This window comes from Sorghum bicolor, chromosome 3, assembly GCF_000003195.3.
Source record: "Sorghum bicolor cultivar BTx623 chromosome 3, Sorghum_bicolor_NCBIv3, whole genome shotgun sequence".
NCBI lineage: Eukaryota > Viridiplantae > Streptophyta > Magnoliopsida > Poales > Poaceae > Sorghum > Sorghum bicolor.
The window spans coordinates 74,050,200-74,074,525 of record NC_012872.2 but is presented as its reverse complement, the minus strand read 5'-3'; the positions used below and the strand labels follow the sequence as shown (position 1 = coordinate 74,074,525).

Here is a 24,326-nt window from a genome sequence, read left to right as displayed (position 1 = left end):
TCAACAACTGATACGAATCAGACACTAGAAATCGCTAGCAGTAAAGGGAGAGGGAGGATCTCACACCTAGTGCGATGGCGGCGTTGTCGACCTTGTGCAGCGCAGCATGCAGAAGGAGGAGGACAAGGCCGATGAGCAGCGAAGATAGGATCTTGGCGTCGGAACTATCTGTAGGGCCAGCTTGCGTCAGGTAGGGGCGGCGGGGAGGAGAGTCTTTCTTCAAGCGACGAGCGCGGCCGAGGGCAGGCTGCGGCGGCGGCGCACGAGGGGCATGACGTGCGATGGTGAGGCAGAGGTGCCGCTCGCGTCAGGCAGGGGAGGCGGGGAGGAGCGTCTTTCTTCAAGCGACGAGCGCGGCCGAGGGCAGGCCGCCGCCGGCGGCGCCGTGCAAGGATGAGGGCAGGCTGCGGCGGCGGCGCACGAGGGGCACGATGTGTGATGGCGAGGCAGCGGTAGGGTGGGCACGGAGAGGCCTGGCCGAGTGCGTGCGGGTACCGGAGCGCATGGGCGTGGGGAGGGGTTGCGGCAGGAGAGATAGGCACAATTACCCTACTAACCTTCCACTCATAAAATTAATTACTACTAATAAATTACTTAGGAACCAAGAGGAACTAAGAAGTACCTCCAACCAGTGTAAAAGAGCTCTAAAACTATATATACTGACAACAAAACATTTACAAAAGAAAATTTGAGAAGTGGGTGCATTGAGAAACAATCAAAACAAAATGATGGTGCATCGAGAATCGAGATATATATTTTTTAAGGAGCAAAAGTTGTGGCATACAGAGGGCAGAGATTGGCGCCGAACCTATCATGGGCCAATCAATAAATCATACACCACATTTAGCTAGTGCTTATTACAAAGTAGAAGGGACCATTGCCCATGCTGTTGCCAAAGAAAGCTCTGCCCTTGCATAAAAAATTAACTGAGGTAAGAAGGGAAAAAAAAAATTTGCTGAACGCTGAAGCTGTTGCATGAACAGTGTCCCTTTTAATTAAAAAGATATATTTGAGAAGTTGACATAGAGAGATTTTGGGGGGAAAAGGAGAAGCAAAAATAGAAAGATTGAGAAGTTTTTGTATGAGAGAAAATGAACAAAATCTGTGCTGAAATTGGCCCTTTTCAATAAAAGCAAAAACAAAGGAGAAGCAAAAATAGAAAGATCTGAGAAGTTTTTGTATGAGAGAAAATGAACAAAATTTGTGCTGAAATTGGCCCTTTTCAATAAAAAAGCAAAAACAAAAAATAAAAGAAAAAAATGCTGGCTGTGGGGTTCGAACCCACGCGCAGATTGACTGCAGAAGATCTTAAGTCTTCCCCCTTAACCACTCGGGCAAACCAGCTGTTTTCATTTACTTTCAATGTAAAATTTCTTGTATACTTTGGTTATCTTCAGGTTGAGTCAAACATTATCCAATTCGTGCAACGGGAACACGAACACCAATGAAACGTGATCCACGCCACGAGAACCACGCTGGCCACTTGATGAAAATCTGAGGCCCAATATACTTTCATCTTCATTATTTTAGAACTTTCCCAATTTTACATTTAGTGAAAACTTAACCAATTTAAAAGGATCATGTTCATCGTTCCCGTTACATTTGGTACACGACTCATTAATCAAAGGACCAAAATAAAGGCCCATTTGGTTTCCTCCGGTAAAGTTTAATTTTTGTCACATCGAATATTTAGACACATATATAGAGTATTAAATATAATCTATAATTAAACACTAATTATCAAATAAAAACAAAAATACTATAATGCATGTAAAACTTTAACATCCTCAACTAAACACCCCTAGGCTATATACCTCCCTCTATCCTATGAACTTAAGAATCTTGGAGAGTCAAAGTATTTCAAATTTGACCAAATTTATATAATAAGATAGTAATATTTATAATACCAACTAATTATTATTAGGTTCTTTATTAATTATAATTATATTTTTATAGTATATTCATTTGATGTTATAAATCCTTATAATTTTTTCTATATTTTTAGTCAAACTTGAAATGTTTTTGACTCTCTAAGATTTATAGAATGACTTATAATTTGAAATGGTGTTCGTGGAAACTTAGCTGTGCTATGGTCCATGGTCGTCCAAGCGTACTGATTGACTGGAATGAAAAGTGGAAACCGGATTACGGCTAGACAGGTCGTGGGGACGTTGACGCATGCATGGTGGCCCCTTTTTGACAGTTTTTTTTAGGGGGGACAATACTTAGAAAATATTTGGTTGGAGTGTTAAAGTTTAACAACATGCTACTGTAGTATTTTTGTTTTATTTGATAATTAGTGTCTAGTTATAGACAAATTAGTTGTCTTACAAATTACTGTGTAGCTGTGTTTTTAGTTTTATAAGTAGTCTATATTGAGCATTATTATTCTATATACGTATGTGTCTAAATATTTGATACGATGGATGTTAAAGTTTAACTCAGGCAACCAAAGGCGGCCTTATTTGTGGCGCGTACGTACGTCGTGGTAGTCGTACGACGACTAGGTACGCGATGCGCGTGCGTGCGCGGTTGCCTTGGATCTCGTTTTCATTCAGGTCTCGATCGGTCGTCGGTGCTGCATGTATAGATCGATATATATGTGTGTGTGGTGTGTTGCACTCGCACACTCACTGTCACGTACGTGCGTGTCACTATATACTGCTGCATGCGATTCGATCGATCCCTTTTCATTATTAGAGCATCCATGCATGCGTTCATTGCTCCATTATCCGTCCAGCAAATTTAGAAGCGACGACGACGACGACGTTTGTTTGGTCTCTGCTAGCTCTGGTCTCGTCTCTGGTCATAACGACAGCCCGCAGGAGTAGAGTACGTGATTGTTCTCGTTTTCGTTTGGTCATATATAGGAATATACGTACTACTAGTATTTAACAACGTGACGGATGTGTACGTACACGTACGGCTCCAAGAACACGGACGACACGAGCGAGAGAATGAATAGTCGTCGTCTTCGTTTTTGCACCACCGCCGCCACGTACGCCTGCGTGCATTTCATTTTCTTCTGTCCTACTGTATGAATTATTCCACGCACTTTGGCGCCGATCCCTGTCGATCGTCCATGCATGCATGTTTTCAGAGATGCATCGAGATCCATCGGTTTCCGTTGTACGTCGCTCTCCCTCTCCATGCATGCGACGCGTACAGGGACGACTGAGGGCATATATAGCCGAGGTGTGGACGGACGGGGCGAGCGCCCGCGGTCACGGATGATGGGGGAGGCATGCCCGAGGACTGTCTGGGCACGAGAGCGCAGCGGTAACAGGGATCTGCTAGATTTCTATTCTAAATTAAATCTAGGGATTTAAGAAAAAAAAAATTCACTCTAATAGGACTCTCATTTTAGACGCACTCTCAAATTTTAGTTTTTAGATCTCAGCAACAAGAGGATCCTATCCTCTCCAAACCCCGCCACCGCACGGAGGTTCCGCGTGATGCAGTGCTCCTCCCCTGCCGGCCGCCATTCCCACCACCTCCTCGCCCTCCGCTCCCCAACCGCTGCTCCTCTTCCGGGCGGCTAGCCACGGACGAGGCCTTCGCGCGCGCGATGGAGGACGGCCTCAAGCTCACCAAGCGCCTGGTCCTTCCCAACGGGGGCGGGCTACCGCCGCCCGCGTCTGCACCCGGCGATGGACCGGGACAACGACCCCGCCGCGGCGCCGCTGCAGCTCATGCCCGCGGCGCCCATGGCCTACGCGGTCGTCGTCGACCCGGGCGCCGTCGACAGCCCCGACGTGCCCAGCTACCAGCCGCACGTGTATGGCCGCCTCGACCTGCCCACGCCCATCCTGCTCCAGATGTGGGAGGTCGAGCTCCGCGTCGACTGCGCTGCCGCCGGCTGCGCCACCGCCGAGGTCGCCCTGCGTGCGCGCTGGTGGATGCACTGCATCACGCGCAGCCGCGCCTGCCATTGTCGCATCGTGGTGCCCGTGGGAGTGTAGACCTCGCCCGGAGGTTCCGCGTGCAATGAATGCAGGTTTTGGGTGTGCGATTTTGGGTGTTGGGCTGGAGTTACAATGAATTTTGTGTCCCTATTTTTTGTAGGCCAACATACAAATGGAAAAAGTAGAGACCTAATTTGAATGCTGGGTTGGAGTTACTCTTATCTGTCTTTAAGTAGATCCGGAAGATTGAGTAGGTAGATGACCTTGAGCTTGAAGCTACCAGATGCGGCTTGCTATAACTATCAACCGGCACATCGAATACCATTGAAAGAAATCATCCCTAAATTCAAGAATAGATCCAGCAAATGCAAGCACCAACCTGGCCTACCGATTCACCTTTGACTTTTAGAGAAGTTGCACCATAATTTTTAAGGCTTAAGAGTTTATTAATCAAGTGCATATCCATGTGCCTTGTCCAGTTAAAATTACCTGTATTTAACTTTGCCGTCCTCGATGTAATTTTAAAATTGATAATTTTAAACTCGTTGTTGTTCGTAGTTCTATGATTACTTGACTAAATATTGTCCTCAACGTACGTCATGTTTTTATGACTAGAAGGGGCACCATATATCTAGCACTTCAATCTCCCATATAGTTACAGATCAAGTCAAGGTTTTCGTCATTAATTAAGGTCTGTAAAAAAGTTGAGTTCACGCACCAACTGATCTCTATCCTAACATATTTAAAGGAAGACATCGACATGGGATATTTAACTTCCTTTTAATGAAAAACGTGCTACGGCAGCGAAAAAATAATAGATATTTTAATTGAACTGGACATTCTTGGGGAGAAATTGGCGCATGACATCATCGTATGTCCAAATACCAAATACAATTATAGAAATATATTTTCATCCGTTCCAAATAAAAGTTCTTTTGAAGACTCGGGTGGAAGAAGAAAACAAGATGACCATTATATATATACCCCTTAATATAATAATATACTATGCTAGTGTCGTATTTGTACATATCCTCTCGTCCCCTAAGACAATTAAGCAAGTGCGTGTATGGTGAAAAAGTCCTGGAAACTATATATAATGAATTAATTTGGTCTTTTCTTTTTGGCAAACACACGATAGATGAAGATCAAAGCTACCCCTATAAACATAAGCATAATACATATATATATATGCATGCCTCTTATAAATTGACGAACCGCCGTAGAAACAAATTGATATACACAAAGATTGAAACCTGAGATTTAATTGACCATGCCACGTTCACAACATAGGTATGTTGTTTTAGACATCTCTTGTGGTGGAGCTCCGAATGAAAGTGGCCGGGCATCAATGAAACTGACCACAACAAAAACTAGGACTAATTTTTTTTTAATACTACACCTCGAAAGAAAAAAAAACTACTGTAAGATTAGGGGAGTATAATAATACCCTAATTACCAAACAGGGCCTGAAAATAAATAAAAAAAACTTATTTGCAATAAAGCGCGCGTATAATCGGTGGTACGGTAGATGTTTTCAGATTAAACATCCGTAGGTTTGCGTGGCAATAATAAATATATAATGATCGTCATCACATCGTCAGTCCACCATCCAGAGCGTGCAGTCCACGTGGCTATGGTGGTCGTCGTCAAGCAGGGCGCCCCGTCCCATGGCCGGCGGCGTGAGCAGCATCCCTCTGGCCATGTCGTCGATGAGCCCGGGCATGTCAAATATAGCGTCCTCGTCCAGGAAGCCGTAGCAGCTAGCCGCCGTGCTGCTATCTCCTCCTCCGCCGGCTGATCGGGTCCCCGTACTGGTCGTCCAGCAGCATGCAGAAGAAACCTCCGGCGGCGGCGGGGTGATCGTCCGGCGGGCGTGCTGCTGCAGCAGGCCGGATGAGGCGGAATAAGAAGAAGAGGAAGAGGAAGGGCGGTAGAGCTCGGCGGCCTGCGCGGCGGCGCATCGTATGTCCTCGGGCGCGGCGGTGCGCGCGCGCGGGAGCGCGTGCGCGGAGTCCGGGAAGTTGAGGTCGGCGGCGGTGGCGCCGCGGAGCGCGATGGCGGCGACGTCGTGCGCGCGCGCGGCCATCTCCGGGGTCGGGTAGGTGCCGAGCCAGATGCGCGCCTGCGCCTGCGGCTCCCGCACCTCGCACACCCACCGGGTGCCCCCGCCGCGCGCGCGCACGCCGCGGTACACCGGGTGCCGCGTCTCCCGGAACTTCTTCCGCCCCGCACGCCGCTTCGGGGGCAGGCTGTGGTGGTGGTGGTGGTCGGCGGGAGACACCGGCGGTGAGGATGAGGATGCGGAAGAGGAGTCGTCGGCGTCCATGATGGTCCGGCGGAGTACTGGCAGTGGCCGCAGTGCAGTGGGTTTTAAATTTTTGTCTGAAGCTGGAGCCTGGAGCTGGCTATAATAAATACTAGTACTTAGATAGGAGGAGGAGGAGTCGACGCGACGGGTCTGATTCTGTATTCTGATAGGGACCCGTCGACTTCCCTTCCCTGCGCTGGGCGACTTCAAGGGTGTGAACTGAGCACAGCGGCTCGGCTTGCGGGCAGGGACGGGACCCGCTACCGCTTTTTACTCACGTGGGGAATGTGCGAGTCCGGAAATGGAACACGTGCGCGCCTGCCTCCGCTTTTCTCACCCGTCACCCATCCCAGTCCCAGGAGATGCAGGCTTATTACTCTGGCCTCGTTTAGTTCACAAAAATTTTCAAGATTTCCAATCACATCGAATCTTTGGTCGTATGCATGGAGCATTAAATATAGACGAAAATAAAAACTAATTACATAATTTATCTGTAATTTGTGAGATGAATCTTTTGAGTCTAGTTACTCTATAATTGGACAATGTTTGTCAAATAAAAACGAAAGTACTACAGTAGCCAAAAACCAAAAAATTTGCAACAAGCGCTGTGCTGCCTTACCGTATCTGTATCTTTGTGACAAGCTCCGCAGGTCGGTGCCTCTTCTGCAGTTTAATGAATCACACACACATCACATGCAGCTCTTTGGTTTTTTTCCCCCCTCTTTTCTTTACAACAAAAATGTATTTTCTTTTTTATTTACAACAAAAATGTATTTTCTTTGACTGATCAGCGGACTTATTGGGAACACTTGTTCATATGGTTTTTCTTTGGGTTTGGAACCGTGGCCCTTTTTTAGTTCGTTGGTTGTGCGCTCATATTGTTTTGTTTTTTCCTTGAATAATAATGGTATCTTTTTTATTAAAATTCATAATACAATGACCAATTTATGTCCTACTTTTGTCCTAGCTCTAGACCATCTTAAGTTTGACCAATTCAACAAAGACGGTCCGTTCAGAGCACCGATGAAACAAAATGCAACATGATACTTTTCGAGGGAACATGATGGGCCATGGTGCCGCGCCAATTTTAATAACATCCTTCCACCAGTGTCAATCCATTCTACTTTTGTACATAATAGGTTTGTTTTTTCTTCCACTTTTGTATGCATTGCCACACATAACTAATGTTGTTGAAGATGGAAAACAAAATCAATTATCAGCGAGGGGATGGTCTCTCATAAGCAATGTGAAACATCAATGATGTTGTCGAAGATTGGAATAAACTAGGGAGGAGCTGAGCTGGCTTAATCCTGCTTCCTATTGGCTTAAAGAAGTCCTAATCAAGTGGTATTTATTTTTAATTAAGAGATTGTTTGGATGCAGTCATATTCATCTCAATCCATGTGTGTTGTAGTGGTTTAGGGCGGAGCTTGAACTAAGTCCATCCCAATCCACTCCAACACGCATGGATTGAGTTGAAGTAGATGATACATGTGCATCCAAACAAGACCTAAAAAGATTCAATCATTAACCGACCTAGTAGTTAGTCCACGATCGAGAATATAAAACTACTTTTGCTAACAGAAAGGACACTCTTGATATAGAACAACTGAATCAAGATTGTCCATTCTCTTGACAAAATATTATACAATATATGGAGTATTGTACCAATATTTTAATTGAATATATAGAATTTATGAGCTCAGCAACCATTTTCTCTGTCATCGAATATGTCCAATCGGGTTTATATCCTAGATGCGATGTATGCATGTAATAAGGGTGCATGTGTTTATAGACTTGAGCGTGCGTATGTGTACATAGGTGTTCAAAGAAAAGAAAAAGAATGTGTCAAATTTGTACTCTTTGGATCATTGTTCATGTATCCACGAAGATCGACTTCATACTATGTTGTGTGTGCCGGTGCCGTGCGGACCCAACAACATCGTGAAACGGATGCTCTAATGAAGAGGAAGGAGATTCGGAGGTGTGCAAGCTACCTAGTACTAGCTGATCCCTCGCTGCCGCTTGTTTGGTTCTCCTTGCTAAATTTTAGCTAGTTAAAATTATTTTAGCTACTCTTGGTGACTAATAGAACTAGACTAATGGAACTAAATTATTTTAGTTTTTTTAATCAATGTATTTGGAACTTTAGCTACTAAAATAACTAAAGTTTAGCTAGCTAAAAATTTAATAAGGAAAACCAAAACAGAGCCTATATAATTACAAACAGGAGCACCGGGCCTGTGCCTGCTTCAGCTAAAGCATGGAGATATTCTCCGTCGGCGTGGCGAAAATTTACCCCATTGGGGAGCATGTCGCTGTCAGCCTAGCAAGTTTGTGATGAGTGCGCGAGACATGTTTTGTTTCGACTTGGACCACGTCTTGCCACCAGCCCGCTTTTTGGCCCCCGCCGTTTTTGTTGCTGGCCTGCTGCCATTTACTTTGGTTCTCATCACCACCACCACCATCACAAGTCAAAAAACGCACGTGCCGCAGATCACCAAATTATTAATAAAAAAACATTCTTCACTGAACTCATTAGCAAGACCAATAACCCCATCCACATACATACATACATGTGATTCATCATGTTAAAACGCTTTTCAGCTCGTCTACTGCTCAAGACCTGGAACTGCATGCCCCATCACTCGATTGGGAACAAAACCAATGGCCACCTGCAGCTGCCATCACCATCACTCCATCAGTTGCAGTCTTGCGACAGCAATGGCCGTGGCCTCAGGCTCTTCTGCTTCAGGCGCTGCACTCGCTTCCGGTGACCTCGCCCTTGCTTGTGCTGCTCCCACTCGTGCGCCCCTCGAAGCACCCGGTTGTCACAGGCCTGTAAATTAAATAAACACAGCATTCAGAATGATCCATGCATTCTTCAGTAATCATATGCATACAGCTCTCGGAAAAATAGAGTCACCTCGCACACATATTGTGTCCACAGCTCTCTTGACGGGCCCCTTACGCTCCCAACCACACCATCTGAGGCGCTCGTGCTTGGTAAAACAGTTGAATCATCGGACAAGAACCTTTTTACGACATCCACACAAGGTTCAACAACTTTCTTTTGCCACGAGTCCCCAGTGGCACCTATCGAAACATGCACAAGAGATTATGAGTTTCAGCAGAGAAGGCAATCGCATTTGACAGCACACGAAAGGTGTTATAGATGGCCTTACGTACAGCAGAATGCTTCAGTTGCATCAAAGTGATGCAAATTCCACCCAAAATCTTTACCCAGTCGGTGCAGTCTTCGTCTCTTTTATTAAGGGAAAATAGGGTGAGAAGCTTACAGTGAGCAAGTGTCAGTGCTCAGACAGACTGTTGTAAAAGATGACAATTAACATAAAAATACACAGGATACTAAGTGCTTACTTGACGTCGAACTAATCTGCGAGTGTTTGCCTTCAGCTGGGAAACAGCTTCATCCAACAAGCTCTTAAGCTGATCGTCATGTATATCTAACAAGTTTGCAGAAGAATCCTCACCAGATTCTTGTCTTGGTAAATATAGTCTGAAAAACTCGTCAAATTCACGAACCCCAATGGCCTGCCGCAGCCCTTGGGTATAAAGAGCATCTGCATCATATATGTTGCATACTTCATTCAGCAGGCCAGCATCCATCATGCAATCGACCCTTTTGTTGACATAACTATCCAGAGCTTGAAGATCAGCATCTACCCACAGGAAACAACAGTCGAATCTGGAGTTACTAGGTCGACCCCATTTCTGTTCTGACACGACCAATGATCTCATTTAAGACATCTAGAATTCCCAGCAAGTTTATAAACTCAAATCGGAAAAGAAAAGGAGAGTTGCAAGGCAATTATGGGTTCATCACGTTCATGACAAATGGAGGGTATTTCACTGGGATTTCTACAAGATTGATAAAAATCACTGAGCAGACAAGTATAGCGAAATTCCTCACCTTAGCAGCCTCTCCTTGAAAAAGATCACTGGGTAGGGAACCTGTCGTTGCATACAACTCGAGGTAGCGTTTGATCTTTGCAATAGACAAACCCATGCAGAATGGAAAAACACAGAACAATCAATGGTTGTAGGAAAATGAGCACCTGTACAAGAAGGAATTCTAACATGATAGAGTTGTATAAAGTCGGGAAACTTGGGGCAACACCCTTACTTTTCTATGGTCGTTTGGATGGATCCTTTGCGCAGCCACAGGATCAATATCCTTCAAGCGTTCATACCCACTGTCTTCATCATCATTGGTAAGGCCTGATTGGCATAGATAACAGACATGTCAACCGCTGTTTGGGAATTGAGCTACACACTAAGAACAAGGAACGTTTAACATGATTTATTACTCACCTCTATCATCATCTATGTGTTCTCTCAAAGTACAGTCGTGCATTTCTTCTGCCATATCATCAAAGAGGAATGGGCTAACAAGACTCTGAAGTATTTTGTGGGCAAAAACACGACAGTAGTTCAGACACTGCGGTCACACAGAAAGCAGATGGACTCAAACGATACAGAAATCAGGACACTTAAATTAGAACCTGGATGTAGAAGTTTGTGCCGCCGACAATCACAGGGAGGCCACCGCGATCCAATATTTCCTGTATAATCTGTGAGCAGAGGGGAAGGCGTTAACTATCATGTGACACAGGTCCAGTAAGGCTGAACAGGACCAACTAGAGCAAGTACTGAAACTTGTGGAGGCAGCGGCAGCAGCAATGGCTTACCGGAACGGCATGGTCGCGGAAATCATGGCAAGTGAACTCAACGGAGGGATCAATCACGCTAAGGAGATGATGAGGAACACCTGGAATAACGCATGGAACGGGTTCGAGCATTTAATCTGAGAGGAAACTCAAGTTGGGGAACTGAGTAGGAGGCGGTGTGAGTCAGAGACAGACCGTTCTGCTCGTGGAGGGGGACCTTGTTGGTGAGGACGTCGAGGCCGCGGTAGAGCTGCATGGAGTCGGCGCTGACCACCTCGACGCCGGCGAAGTGGGCCGCGAGGTCGACGGCCAGCCGCGACTTGCCGGCTCCCGTGGCGCCCATAACGATAACCACCTTGCCCCGCCCCCTTTGAGACGGCGACGGCGGAGAGCAGGCGGCTCCTTCCTCGCCGGCGCCAGGGCTAGGGTTTGCAGCGGCGGCGGCGGCGGAGGGGTCGGCCATCCCTAACCGGCGGCGGAGGTGGGGAGGCGGGGAACTGGCAGGCAGATCGGTGAGGAGGGTTAAGCAGTAAACCTTTTTTTTTTATTAAAATACTTTTAAAGTTTTCTTGATTGATGATTCAGGTTAGTTTTTTTTTTTTTGAAACCTGATGATTCAGGCTAGTTGATGACGTGGGGGGACAGTATTTATTTGCCTCTGCTGATGTTATACATGCGCTTGCTACTAAAACTACTGCATTCAAATTACTGTTTACAACTGTAGTTTTCAAACATGAATAATTTGAATATGGTCATCCAAAAATTCCAAACTCTACGACAATCTTTTTTTTTTCTGAAGAAAGCGCATGAAATGAAAATACTATACATACAAAAGTTCAGTCTCAAATTTTGTTCGTGGATCAACACAACATATGAGAGTACATTTCGTTTGGTCCCGGGACAAACTTGTCAGAAATGATCTTCGTTTGGTACCATACATACAAACAAAAGCATGGAACCAAGTACGTGTCCGTCACACTTGTATAACTTCACACAGACAAAGCATTCAAAATCAGCAGAAAGGGAAAAAAAAAACAACATTCATACAAGCCACATATGTTGTGGACTACTCTTGTTCTTCATCAGGTACAGAAATGAGGCTTATCACACTCTTTCTTTCACTATGGTGGTTGTGAGCCTTCTGCTGCTCCATTCCAGCACTACGGTGTCCTTGTGCACCGGCCTTGAAGACCCTTGTCTAGGGACCTCCAAACAGGACCCCTTCATCGTCTTGCATCGACTCATCCTTACACTTCTAATCATCGTCCCTTCCGCAATCTACAAAATAATGACAGCACTATATTAGCATCTATCTCATCAGAGCTACAGATAGAAATCTTTTTCGGCGCTCACATTTGGGCTATCATAACCTTCTTCACAGGCATCACAAAGATCCAAAGCCAGCTTCCGCAGAAGTGGTAACTGCAATAAAGGTCACCAAGTTACAGCTTTCAAAACCGATGGCGATGGTGCCATGGTAACAACTAGAGAAGGAAGGCACCTCTCTGATAGCATCGTCTATGATGCTCCTTCCAATGCCCCTACCCTGCGGTTCTCAACTCTCAGAAACTATGTAACCAACAGACAATTCAACTTCTTCAACAAAGAAAAGTTACACTTGCATACATCCTGCAAATGACATATAGATGGACTGCGATTTTGCAATAGCATGGTGAAAGTTTGTTTTGACTGTGACCATGCCAGGCACCACTTCCTCTTTGAGTAGCAGCTAACAAGCATTAAGTTGCTCGCATCATTTAGTATGGTCCTACGTTGTGTTTTAGGACTCACCACCAGAACTATATCTCAAGAACCAGCTATGACTTTTCATACTCACCGTGTGCCGTAGTAGGATGTCTTCCAAAGCTTTACAATTGAAAAAAGAAGAAACTCCTTCAACGGTTACTTTACCACATTCCTGTATATGCAAAAGTAATGCCATCCATAAAAGATAGCATTTACAGGATGAAAATGGTTTCAGATATTGAGTAGAGATTTAGATATTTGTAAACTATAATTTTTTATAGTATTGGAAGTCAAATACATATAAAAATTAAATTTTAACTAATCTAAAACATTTGGCAGTGAATGAAATAGAGCTGTAGAGTACATGCCGGCACATAAAATATGGACATGCTATTTTGTTAGTGTTATGATGGGCGTCCACTATGAACGACAAAGGCCCGCCAGTGGCTAACGGGGTGCGTGCGCATGAGAGGGCTCAAGGCCCAAATCGTTGTCTATCTATTATTACTAGAATTATTATAATTATTAGGGAGTTATTTCTATTTTTAGAGAGAGGAGGACATATAAATATTCTGTAAGACTATTATGCAGCAATTAAGCAGAAACAATATTATTGTTTCAGGCTTCCTCAGGGAGCCAGGAAAACCCTAGCTGCCTCTCCATCTCCCTCGCGCGCCAGCCACATCACCTGCTCGCCGCCCTCGCTCGCTCAAGCCATGACCCTTGATCTCCCATCCATACAGCTTCCGTCCCAAACCCGGAAGAGCTAGGGTTCCTAACAGTTAGTTTTATAAGCTACTCTTTTAAAGAGGCTTTTGCTGCCCCACCAGTAAAGCAAGTCCTATTTATTTAGTTATTATATACTTAACTACTTATATTAGCAACTGAACCCCGAATTTTGATTTTTAGAGGAAAAAATAACAGATATTCAGCACTGACACAATAATAAGATTTACTCGAACTGTCGAGATAAAAGTTGCAGTTAGGCATACCTCAAGGTGCAAAAGTGCCAATTTTGGCCACCCAGATGAGATGATGTCTTGAGAGCCTGTAGATCAAGAAAAAGTGAAGACCCAAATGACCAAATTACAGGTGGAGCCACGTTCTGGATTTGAAAGTAAAACTTACTGGAGTCAAGGAGTTTGCAACCAGACAGTGAAAGTTCAGCCAAATCACAATTCTCTGTAAGGATTGTCAAGTCATCATTTGTAAGCCATGGAGTTACCCAATGAAGCCGCAATACTCTTAATGCAGGTGCCTTTGTTTGGAAGCTAAATGAAGTTAAACTTCCAAGACAATAGTGCAGGCAAAGCACCTGAAGATTCGTTGCTGATTCCAATAGATTTCTAACAACTCTGTCAGATATCACCTGGATGTATATTGTCAATTTGTTATGGAGTGAAAAGCACAAGTTCATATTTAATTTAACATGCCATAGAGTGTTGGGGCACACCTGAAACCTCAGAATCAAAGACTCGAGGAATGGACAAATCATAGGAACAGCACACAGGACATTCTCAGCTAATGCTGTGCCGAGACCAATTGTCATATTCCTTACTTTGCTAAAAGAAGGAACAAGATCTTCGATTCGAATAGGGCAAAATCCCCAGCCCATTTCAACATCCTCCAAACAGCAGGTAATTCCTACCTCCTGTAGAAAATCTCCATACTTGTTACCACTGATATGTTCTACATTACCACATTCCAACAGAAGACTATGGCATCCAGCTGTTTTCAGACAGTTCAATTTACAATTTCTTCGTATAACTGGCGCTAATGATACCATAGAAATCTGTGAGTGAATGGACAAAAAGTAAAGAATTAAGCACACTCTATAATGGTACATGAAAAAAACACAAATTTAACAATAAACTTTTGGGGTTTGTCCTTTGGACCAGCGATGGTAAAACTGATAGCTGTCATACTAAAATAAAGTAGCGGAAAAGTTTGTCAACATAATGAAAAACCTTATACTTCTATCACCCTGCAGCCTGAAGGCAGTATAAGTGTATTCCCTCTGTCCCTAAATACACGCTTTCGCTTCCTAGGAAGTCAAACTTTTTTTTATCTTTGACCAAATATATACAAGAAAATATTAATACTTGTAGTACATAATTAGTATCTTTAGATAGACCATTCAATCTATTTTTATAATAAACTTATTTGGAGATACAAATATTGTTAATGTTTTCTACAAACCTAGTCAAACTTTAAAAAGTTTGACCGACACGAATACCATAGGCCCATAGCGACACTTATTTAGGGATGGAGGGAGTATAACATATAAACCTGATAGAAATAATAGCCCCACAGTGCACTATGTATTACTCATCAATAGTCTCCTAGCTCAGTGAACATTCCAGTATGAGTGTTTCATGAACTGGTCAATCATAGTGCTTGATTAGTTAGAAGCTCAAAACTAAATTACATAATCAGTATGATAAATATTTTCTAAAAAATAGACACATTAATATAAAAGAAGTGATCAGGCATACTGAACAAAAACAATAATTCAAACAGAAAATCATACCACAGTCTCTGAAACGTCAAGGTACTCGAGACTAGAGCCAACAAAATTGCAGAGTGCACCATCTGTAAGTGATGTTTCCCTTAAGCTCAGAAACTTTGTGATACTTATAATACTCATTAGCTGTGACAAAGCAGCAGAGTCAAGACCTACATATTGACATATACCTATATCAACCAACATGCCTAGGTAGTGAAAGGCAAACACAATGATAACTGAAAAACAAGCATAGCATCATATTTAAGGTGTCATAAAAATAAGTTATAATTTGCTCAGTCATGGAGGGACCTGGGGCATGAGACAAAGAGAACAGTTTTTACCCTTGCAGCCATCCAGATGTAATTCTTGCATATAAAATGCCATAACATGAGCATTTCCACTGTTGTGGCCAGAAGGATTGGTAGCGCATAGCGTTTGAATTGATCGATTTCCAAAAGAAGTATAAGAAAGAACCATTGAATGGATCTTTGTACACTTCATCAGAAGGTTAGAAATACCATCATCTGTCAACAGGAAGCAGTTTCTGATGTTTATATAGCAGAGAGAACTTTTCAGAACAGATATCTCCAGCAAGCCCACATCTGCACACATGCTAACAATGAAGTTACTAGCTTGCAGCAAGGTCATAACAATACGCACAGCTGCAAAGCAAGAGATGATAAGCACAAAACTTTTCCATTACCATCAATATCACTTCTGCCTTCCAATGTCAATCTTGATATATTTAAGAAAACAGAATTCAGTTGCATGTCATATGGTGGACAATGTATGCCATATCTTTTCTGATTTGGTTTCACTTTGCTTAGGACTTCTGAACTAGATGAGACTACTGAATGTTGGGGTGTTACAGTGCTAGTATCAATAGTCATATCAATTTCATCAATCCATGGACATCTCAGTAACAGATACAGTAAATCATCAAATTGAAACGATAAACAATGTGAAACCCTGAATATCCTTAATTCTGGAAAAAACAACTTCAACCAGTCAATGGCTGCACCAAAATGAACATTTGGACATTTCGAAATATCCACCATGTGTACATTCTTGAATGATAAGGTTTTAGCAGCCTTCTCTAGTTCATCATAAAGAATGAAGCTTCGATGATCAACCTGGGTGTATGAACTCACTATCCTTCTCTTAAATGAAACATCCAGATCAGTAGGGAGAACAGATATGTACAAGAATGCTGTAGTTACTTGGGGACATCCTGAAAGCACTATGTTCTGCAAAATAAAATCATCCTCCTTAAAAATAGACAGAGTGCATGATCTGCTATGGACAGTGAAGGTCAAGGCTAATGCATTTGTAATTTTCCTTTTTGAAAAGGAAGATAAGCAAACCATTATCATAGCAAAAATATTTTGGAGAACATGAATCTTGTAAAAAGATATAGTCAACCTGAACTATCACATCATAAACTTCACCTATTTCCCAGCATTTGATCAGATTAAAGTACATGAAGAGGTTGCATTAAGTTCTGTTCACTAAAAATAGTAGTATATATTTTGCAAAGCAACAAGAAAAAAAGAAAAAAGAGAACGAAACACAAAGTTGAAGAATTCATTCTAGACAGCTTAAATGTATCATTGCAATATTAGTAAAATGGAAGTGGATAAACCTTTGAATATTCTGTTATTCTAATGCAATATCTCTCCAAGTTATCATCAGCAATAGCATCCAATAAAGTTTTCAAGCTGTCCTTGAGAAGATCAAGAATTGTGCAGACGATGTTGTTTCCAAACTCAAACCAATGCCTCTTTGTTCCTAAAAATACAATTTTCCATTGCATTACTAATACATGACAATAAATAATGGAAGATGTGAGGTGTAAAAAAAGGAACAAACATGAGAAATGTCTGTTATCACTTAAAATATATAGATCTAGGAATTGTACCTGCAGCAAATCCCAAAGGTAAAAGGCATATCTTCACCTGCAGAAACAGTCCAAATGAAAAGATATACACAAGTCAAGACAGCCAGATTCATGATGGAGCACATACTGAAGGAGGCAGAAAAGATTTGACACTAAATACTACCCAAATATTTTGAGGAATAGTGTACCTTGCTAAGAAGGAAGAGGTGGCCATCTACTGAGTTGGGGTTTGATTGTTCACAGGTTTTCATATTTTCTGAAACCCAATACAAAATTGCTTCACACAATTGTTTTTCACTGGACAAGGGCAGCAGATTATTTTCCTTCACAGAGAGAAGTCACGGAAAGCATGTTATAGAATAACACTGAGAAAAGATACAACGAACCTATCCACCGTCAGATGTGGACATTCGATCGTTGAACATAGCAAATCATAAGGTATTTTATTAAATGACCTTCTTGAGATAACATGTGCCTGCATGGTCCACAGAATGGTAGTGGTACAGAAAGCACGTTGCATATCAGAAAGAAACCAAACATCGCCAGGAGATATATTTCTTAAATAATATGCACCGAGTGAATGTACAATGGTAATGCAGTAATTGTACCTACAAAATTCTGAGCTAGAAATTCTCGGCAAATGTCTTGAACAAAAGTAACACCTGCAAACATATCGAAAGTCGGCCAAAAAAAAAGAAGGTCAAAGAGTTGATTAGATTTTGTTAAAAATGGAAGATATTAGCTAACCATAACAAAGACACTCACCATGCTCTTGAGCAAAGTCCCAGACTTCAATTATGAAATCTAATGGAACTGAAACAATGGCGGAAGTTTGAGAGGCTATGGTGCTGAACCATCTTTCACACTCCACTAGAAGGCTCTCAACAGCAAGAAACAAAGCTCCCTGGAGGATAAGTGAAGTTAGAGACTTAGAGTAGCACCTAACATCAACCGAAGGCAGTAGCACTAGCCTCAAATTATTATTTGGCAACGAGTATGGCCTAAATGACCATCTTTCTGTTAGGCACTAGTTCATTGGTAACTGCTAATGGAGGTCATACTAATGTTGTTCCTTTTCCCATGGCATGGAATTTATGAAACATAACAAATCCATCATAACTAATTGAAAAGGCAATTTTCTTGTATTATCAACCAAGACAACCACAACTTCTAAGTAGAACGCTAGATTTTCAGCACTGGGTACCTCCAACAGCGGAAGGAAATTGTCGTGCGTGATGTTGAAGCTCTCGGAAGGCTCAAAAAGGTAGCGCAGCACTTGCACGGCAGCCTCCAAATTACAGCTCACGTGCACATGCTCTCGGCCGGATTCACTGCACACAAATAGCGTCCATGAGATACCCTGCCCAGTCGTCACTAACTTGTAGTAGTAGTAGCTCGAGGCTTGGGTTTTCGCTGACCTGAAGCTGCCGCCGAGGAGCGCGCGGAAGTAGGAGGAGCTCTCGATTAGCCTGCCACAAGACAGGATTCAATTACCAAAGCGCAGGAATCAGCTAGGGGTTAGGTTGAGATGAGAGAGCGCTCGCTTGCCTGTGTCGGTCGACGCGAACGGCGACGGTTGGGGATGGGAGCGGGTCGAAGCACGCGAGGTCGGAGATGGAGACCGGCAGGGGATGAGGTGAGGATGGAGCACGGGCGGCGGAGACGGATGATGTGTCGGTGATCTCTAGGACCACCGCGTCGCCGGCGGTATTGGCGGCGGCGTGTTCCCCGTCGCCGGGGAAGGCCATGGCCGTGGTGCTTGGTTATAGACTCATGGGCTGTTCCTTCAGTTTGTTGTGAGTTTGTGACTTCATGAGGTGGGCCACAGGCCCAACTTTAAAATGCCAAGCCCCATCCTAAAGAAACCAAAATTCTCTATTTCTTTGAGCATCTCCAACAACTTGGTATTTCAATATTCTATCCTACCAAATTTGCTAAAAGCATAAAAATCCTCCTCCAACAACTCCTTATCTCAACTTGCTAAATTTTCCAAGTTGCTATCCAGAACGCAACTTGTTGGAGACCCATATTCTTTTACCAAGTGAGCGGGTCCCATCTGTCATCCTCTATTTTTACCAAGTGAGAATAGCAACTTATTGGAGACACATCCTTTTTTCTTATGCTAAACAAATTAGCAACTTGCTATAACTCAAGATTTGACAAGTAAAATTTACCAAGTTGTTGGAGATGCTCGAGGTTTGAGTACCATATATCATTGAGGTCCTCAAACTTTGATTTTGGGCTTAATTCATATCTCAGGACTATCAAAGTGACCGTTCTAGTTCTCAAGCTTTTCATTTTGTGTTTGATTTCTTCCGAGAACTATGACTAGATTGAAATGCACAATGTTAATTCAAGGATGAAATTGAGCCCAGAAATAAAAGTATGAGTACTAAAACAATCGCCAAAGATGATCCTAGAATGAAAAATGAGCCCAAAAGAGAAGTTCAAGTATTGAAACCACCATTTTGAAAAATATGAGGAATAAAATTGAGCCCCAGGACCAGAATAACTATTCTGCCAAATATATATATGTACCAGAGGACAGAAGTGGTAACTCAAACTTGGTTATTTAAATTTAAAATATAATAATGAATAAATTAAACCAAATATAAAATGGGTTATGCATATAAAATATATTGGAGTGTACGGTCCAGCTAAGCACATGTAACTGAATAACAATAATGTTGAAGACACAAGTGTTGAAAATTGAAGAAGCTGATTCTTCGAAAAAGAAAATTGAAGCAGCTGCCAAACTCGATGTCGTATATACTATATATTTATTTAGGAATATATATGTGTTGTATATAATTAAGCCTTGTTTATTATGGAATATAATTTCATTTCAGTCGGTTCTATATATGCATATAACAAACATATATATAATAACAACTGTGGTTATTGCTTCTTCTTCTTCCTCTTCTTCAGTGTGGAAGAAATTAATTAAGATGGAAACGAGACGATGGATCAAGATCCTCTGGTCGTACGTCTAGCTAAGACGACGTACGTACGTAGTACACATATATATAGGAGTACATGTGTTTATTTATTCCATGTCGTCGTCGGTGACCATGGCAATATTAACGGCGGGCGCGGCTTGGTGGCGTCCGCCGCGAAATCGTGCGACGGCACAGTCGGTGGAGAAGAGGTCGGAGGAGAGGTAGTTTGGCGCGCCGCCCATGACGGGCATCTTGGAGGTGACGTTGAGGCTGTTGACGTAGTCCGGGCGGTAGGTCTGGCCCAGCACGCCGTGGACGTCGTCGGTGAGGTCGTAGAACTTGAAGCCGAGGTCGAGGTGCGCGAGGCTGTCGTCGTCGTCCTCGGTGACGCCGTAGTTGTGGATCCTGGAGTCCTCGGCGGTGATGGGCACGACGTTGGCGACGATGCGGAAGACGCCCCTGAGCTCGATGACGACGGTGTTGACGCGCGCGGTGCGGGTGACGGACAGGGCGGGAGCTGTGGGCGGTGACCAGCGGGCGCCGACGAAGCGCGGCACGTCGAGGTGGTCGTCGTCGTCGAAGGCGAGCGCGAGGTGGTCGACGTCGCTGTTCCACTTGGGGGTCTTGGCGGCGCCGACGTAGAGGTGGTGGTGCGCGAAGCGGATGCCGAGCGCCTGGATCCAGGTGAAGTCGCGGCTCATGGCCGGGTTGCGCTTGCCGATGAAGTGCGCGTTGATGTGGAGGTCGGCGTCGGAGACGATGCAGAAGTCCTTGTCCTTGTTGCCGTGGAAGTAGAAGTTGTTGCCGTCGGCGCCTGTGAAGCGTGGGTCGCCGCAGGACACGCCGGGGTAGAAGTCGCACACTGCATGTATGGAGCAATAATGCAATCAAGCTAGCTAATGCCATGCCAATATGCCATGCATGCATGAATAACGAACAACAACTTACAGCAGAAAGTCTTGCAGCTGGGGCACTGGATGAGGCACTTGTGAGGGCATCGCTTGTTGCAGGTGGCGCTGCAGGTGGTCTTGTTGTTCTTGGTGTTGGTGCACTTGAGAGTGGTGGCTCGCGCGTTGGAGGCCACCGCCAACACCGGCGGACCCTGACCCTGAGAAGAAGCGCACTGCATCAACGCCGCCATGCACACCAGCAGCAGGCAGGCCAAGAAGAAGCTCATCATACTGCTGCTGCTCGCCATGGCGGTACAGTACTACAGCAAGGCGCTGCTTGCTAGCTGAATATGCTCCTAGCTACTGTCGTTGTTGTCTGCTCGCAGCCAAAGCTGAACCTAGCTTATATAGTACGTACGTACGTACAGAAATGTGTGTGACACGGCACGGTATATATATATATATATATATATATATATATATATATATATATATATATATATATATATATACACACACACACACACACACACACACACACACTCCTACTAGTCGATACGAGCTAGCTAGCTGGGGGTTCCTTTAATTAATTTGGCGTCAGCTAGCTGCCTCTCTCTGCTGGCCAGTGGCCACAGATAATACTCGATCGGATGACAAGCTACGTTGATCCGTTGACGTTGACATCGCTGGCGGAGGGATGATCATGCATGCATGGATCGGATCGGACTGCCTTTGCCTTGCCTTGAGTCCCGCCTCAGCAAATGCATGCATGACTTTTTCTACGTGCTTCCATTCCGATCCCTTTGTTTGTACAGACGGTACAAGCAACATCCTACTCATAGGCAACGTACGTAGTACTAGCAGGACAAGCTAGTTATTAATTAGCTAGTGGCGGTGAATATACATATCACTATATCTATCAGCGTTGAAATGCAGTGCATGATGACCATCCCATGCATCGCCATTAATTTTACTACACTGACCAACAGCTAGTTAGCGCGGCTGTTGCTGCAAATAATTAAGATAACTCGATCTTACTATTATTACCTTTAGGGCACTCACAATGCAAGACTCTATCACAGAGTCCAAGACAATTAATTACACATTATTTATGATATTTTGCTGATGTGGCAGCATATTTATTGAAGAAAGAGGTAGAAAAAATAAGACTCCAAGTCTTATTTAGACTCTAAGTCCACATTGTTCGAGGTAATAAATAACTTTAGACTCTATGATAGAGTCTGCATTGTGATATGCATGCATATGTGCATGTGTAGCTTCTGCCCATGCTACGGTACCTCCGATCCCATGCTACGTCTTGGATTCCTACTACTCTGCTACTAGCTATTGCTACTTGCAGCGCGCATGCATGTCGCCCAAGCTACCACGAGTAAACGACGCATTTCCTTCTTCAGAAGCACGCAGGACCAAGATTATAAATACTCCCAACTTACACAGATGTGAGTGTGTGTACTATGCCCGTATTTCAAACAAGTTAACAGGCAGCACAAGTCGAGATCAAGCAATCCAGAGGCTTCCTTTATTAGCTGGTTATTCTTTAGCTACTACTAGCTGCTCCTTGAGCAGCAAGCAAAGCTCAAGCTCTAGCTGCATGCAGAGACAAGCTGTTGTCCATGCATGGCCAGGTGATTGGCTCTCATCGGCGCTTTCCCCTCATCGGCCGGCACAAACGCTAGCTATGTCCTGGCTCCTCCACTCTCACCACTATAAAACTGCACATTGAATTTTAGAGGCAGTCGGTTATTTATGGAGACAGTAAAAAAAACTTAGCACATCCTAAAATTGATTTACACACATACTGTTAATGAGGCGAACTCTCACATCTCTCTCTCTCTCTCTCTCACCCATTCCTGCCTCTCTATATTCATTGAGCACAACTTGAAGCAAGCAAATTAAAGAATATGAAAAACATTTTATGTGTTTGCGAGCAACTTTTAGTTTTTTTCTAAATAAGTTTCACAAAAGTGAGTTTGTTTCGCTATCAAGATGCAAAGGATCATACGGAATAATATTCACTATCTTTGGATGTGTAATGAGAATTTTTCCTTTCTAGTATTATTTGGTGTATTCCAATGAAACACAAAATGGTTGAATATATAATAAAGATTGGAAAGTGGTTGAAGACCATTTTGAGGACAAAAAGTTGAGTAGCTAGAAAGGAACGCGTCTTGTCTTATGGTGGACAGCTAGTCTTGATTAACTTTGTTTTGAGTAGCCTTGCTATATTTATGATGTCTTTCTTTGAAGTATCAAAAAGGTAATATTAAGAAATTAGACTTATATTTTGGTCCTCCTTTTCTGGGAAAGGCGGTAACCTTAAGAGAAAAAATCATGCTGATGATTTGGAGAGTTTTTGTTGACCAAAACAGAAAGGTGGTATAGGAATCTTGGATCTTGAAAGTCAGAATGTTTGCTGATTCTTAATAAGTGTCTATATAAGTTATTAAATGAAGATGGGGTTTGGGAAGAGTTCGTTTCTTAGTAAGAAATACATGGAAATAAGATCATTGGTGAAGTTTGGTGGAAATAGGAAGGCAATATATCACACTATTAGTTAGGCCTTAGGGAAAATTTGCTATGGGATATATTGAAGGTGATGTTGTGTTGCTAGCAGACAATGAAAAAAAATCTAATTGGTTGGTGGGAATTCTATTTTGTGTCAAATTTATTAGAAGGCGCCACATTTTTAATTAGTTTGGTGTTGGTGACTATAATTAAATGTGTATTTTTCCTCTGGTGCTGCCCTTTGTTCTTCCTCCCTTTTGCTTTCTATATATTCATTCTCTTTCCTCCTCCTCCTTTCTCTCTCTCCCAACAATCATTGGTGGTGCACATTCACATAACCCTACATGGAAGCAAGGGTACGGTTAAAGAAGGAGAGTTTTGGCCCAATAACCTTTTAGGAATTTATCTTAGCGACAAATAATTAAATGGAGAGAGAGTTATTAAATAGTGAAAATTATAAAACTCTCCATTGAGACTGACTCGCTATTAGACTCGAGATATAGTGCATTCATGTATGCACTAGATACCATGTCGACAAAATCCTTGGGAATGACATATTGTAAATTTAAATTGTGGAGCCTATCTCATGGTGATGCACGAGAAGTGATGGTTGAACTATTCTGTATGTGCAAAAATATGGCGGGAAACTTACATTTCAATGTGGATCGGTTGGACCGGAGATTGTAAAAGTCACCTGTATTTCATACTCTCTTATGGATCGAGACAAGCTTAGTGCACATGCAACGACCAAATGCATGTGGTATACTTCATCTGTTTTAAATTACGAGTAGTATTCGCTTTTCTAGCTACATTATAACTTTTGCTATGTATTTAGACATAGTGTATATAGATGCATAACAAACTATGTACTTAGAAAAGCTAAAATTACTTTAAACAATTTGACAGAAAAACTTCATT

At 43.1% G+C, this 24,326-nt stretch overlaps 4 protein-coding genes and 1 non-coding gene across 9 annotated transcripts; all 5 read right to left on the bottom strand.

The window, feature by feature from the left end:
• TRNAL-UAA lies at positions 1,261 to 1,344 on the bottom strand. The gene has a single exon. It is a non-coding gene; the product is annotated as a tRNA-Leu (tRNA).
• On the bottom strand, positions 4,956 to 6,273 carry LOC8078047 (dehydration-responsive element-binding protein 1F). The gene has a single exon (XM_002456971.2). It carries the CDS (start codon positions 6,229 to 6,231, stop codon positions 5,503 to 5,505), a length of 729 nt encoding a protein of 242 aa, XP_002457016.1. The 5' UTR covers positions 6,232 to 6,273; the 3' UTR covers positions 4,956 to 5,502.
• LOC8078046 (tRNA dimethylallyltransferase 2) lies at positions 8,702 to 11,618 on the bottom strand. 2 transcript variants are annotated; one of them, XM_002456970.2, is made up of 10 exons: positions 11,100 to 11,618; positions 10,926 to 11,005; positions 10,740 to 10,808; positions 10,549 to 10,633; positions 10,361 to 10,455; positions 10,148 to 10,222; positions 9,595 to 9,948; positions 9,403 to 9,478; positions 9,140 to 9,309; positions 8,702 to 9,052 (listed from the first exon to the last, which is right to left on the bottom strand). In XM_002456970.2, exons 1-10 carry the CDS (start codon positions 11,365 to 11,367, stop codon positions 8,915 to 8,917), a joined length of 1,410 nt encoding a protein of 469 aa, XP_002457015.1. In that variant the 5' UTR covers positions 11,368 to 11,618; the 3' UTR covers positions 8,702 to 8,914. The 2 variants fall into 2 exon arrangements, with proteins under 2 accessions (XP_002457015.1, XP_021312713.1); XM_021457038.1 differs by lacking the exon at positions 8,702 to 9,052 and having other exon boundaries at positions 9,145 to 9,309; positions 9,399 to 9,478.
• LOC8078044 (BTB/POZ domain-containing protein FBL11) lies at positions 11,808 to 18,848 on the bottom strand. Of its 4 annotated transcripts, none has more exons than XR_002451355.1 (19): positions 18,602 to 18,848; positions 18,472 to 18,522; positions 18,258 to 18,384; positions 17,819 to 17,957; positions 17,666 to 17,715; positions 17,440 to 17,528; positions 17,242 to 17,350; positions 17,075 to 17,111; positions 16,799 to 16,944; positions 15,860 to 16,403; positions 15,498 to 15,758; positions 15,181 to 15,326; positions 14,104 to 14,442; positions 13,966 to 14,019; positions 13,779 to 13,832; positions 13,643 to 13,698; positions 12,406 to 12,822; positions 12,258 to 12,326; positions 11,808 to 12,182 (listed from the first exon to the last, which is right to left on the bottom strand). XR_002451355.1 is itself a non-coding variant. In XM_021457037.1 (19 exons), exons 1-19 carry the CDS (start codon positions 18,799 to 18,801, stop codon positions 12,009 to 12,011), a joined length of 2,865 nt encoding a protein of 954 aa, XP_021312712.1. In that variant the 5' UTR covers positions 18,802 to 18,848; the 3' UTR covers positions 11,808 to 12,008. The 4 variants fall into 4 exon arrangements, 2 of the variants coding, with proteins under 2 accessions (XP_021312712.1, XP_021312711.1); XM_021457037.1 differs by having other exon boundaries at positions 12,406 to 12,450; positions 12,742 to 12,822; positions 13,779 to 14,019; ... (1 more) ...; positions 17,509 to 17,528; positions 17,662 to 17,715; XM_021457036.1 differs by having other exon boundaries at positions 12,406 to 12,450; positions 12,742 to 12,822; positions 13,779 to 14,019.
• Positions 19,931 to 21,278, bottom strand: LOC8078043. Its single transcript, XM_002456967.2, has 2 exons — positions 20,941 to 21,278; positions 19,931 to 20,854 (listed from the first exon to the last, which is right to left on the bottom strand). The coding sequence occupies exons 1-2, from the start codon at positions 21,188 to 21,190 to the stop codon at positions 20,100 to 20,102; spliced, it is 1,005 nt and encodes a 334-aa protein (XP_002457012.1). The 5' UTR covers positions 21,191 to 21,278; the 3' UTR covers positions 19,931 to 20,099.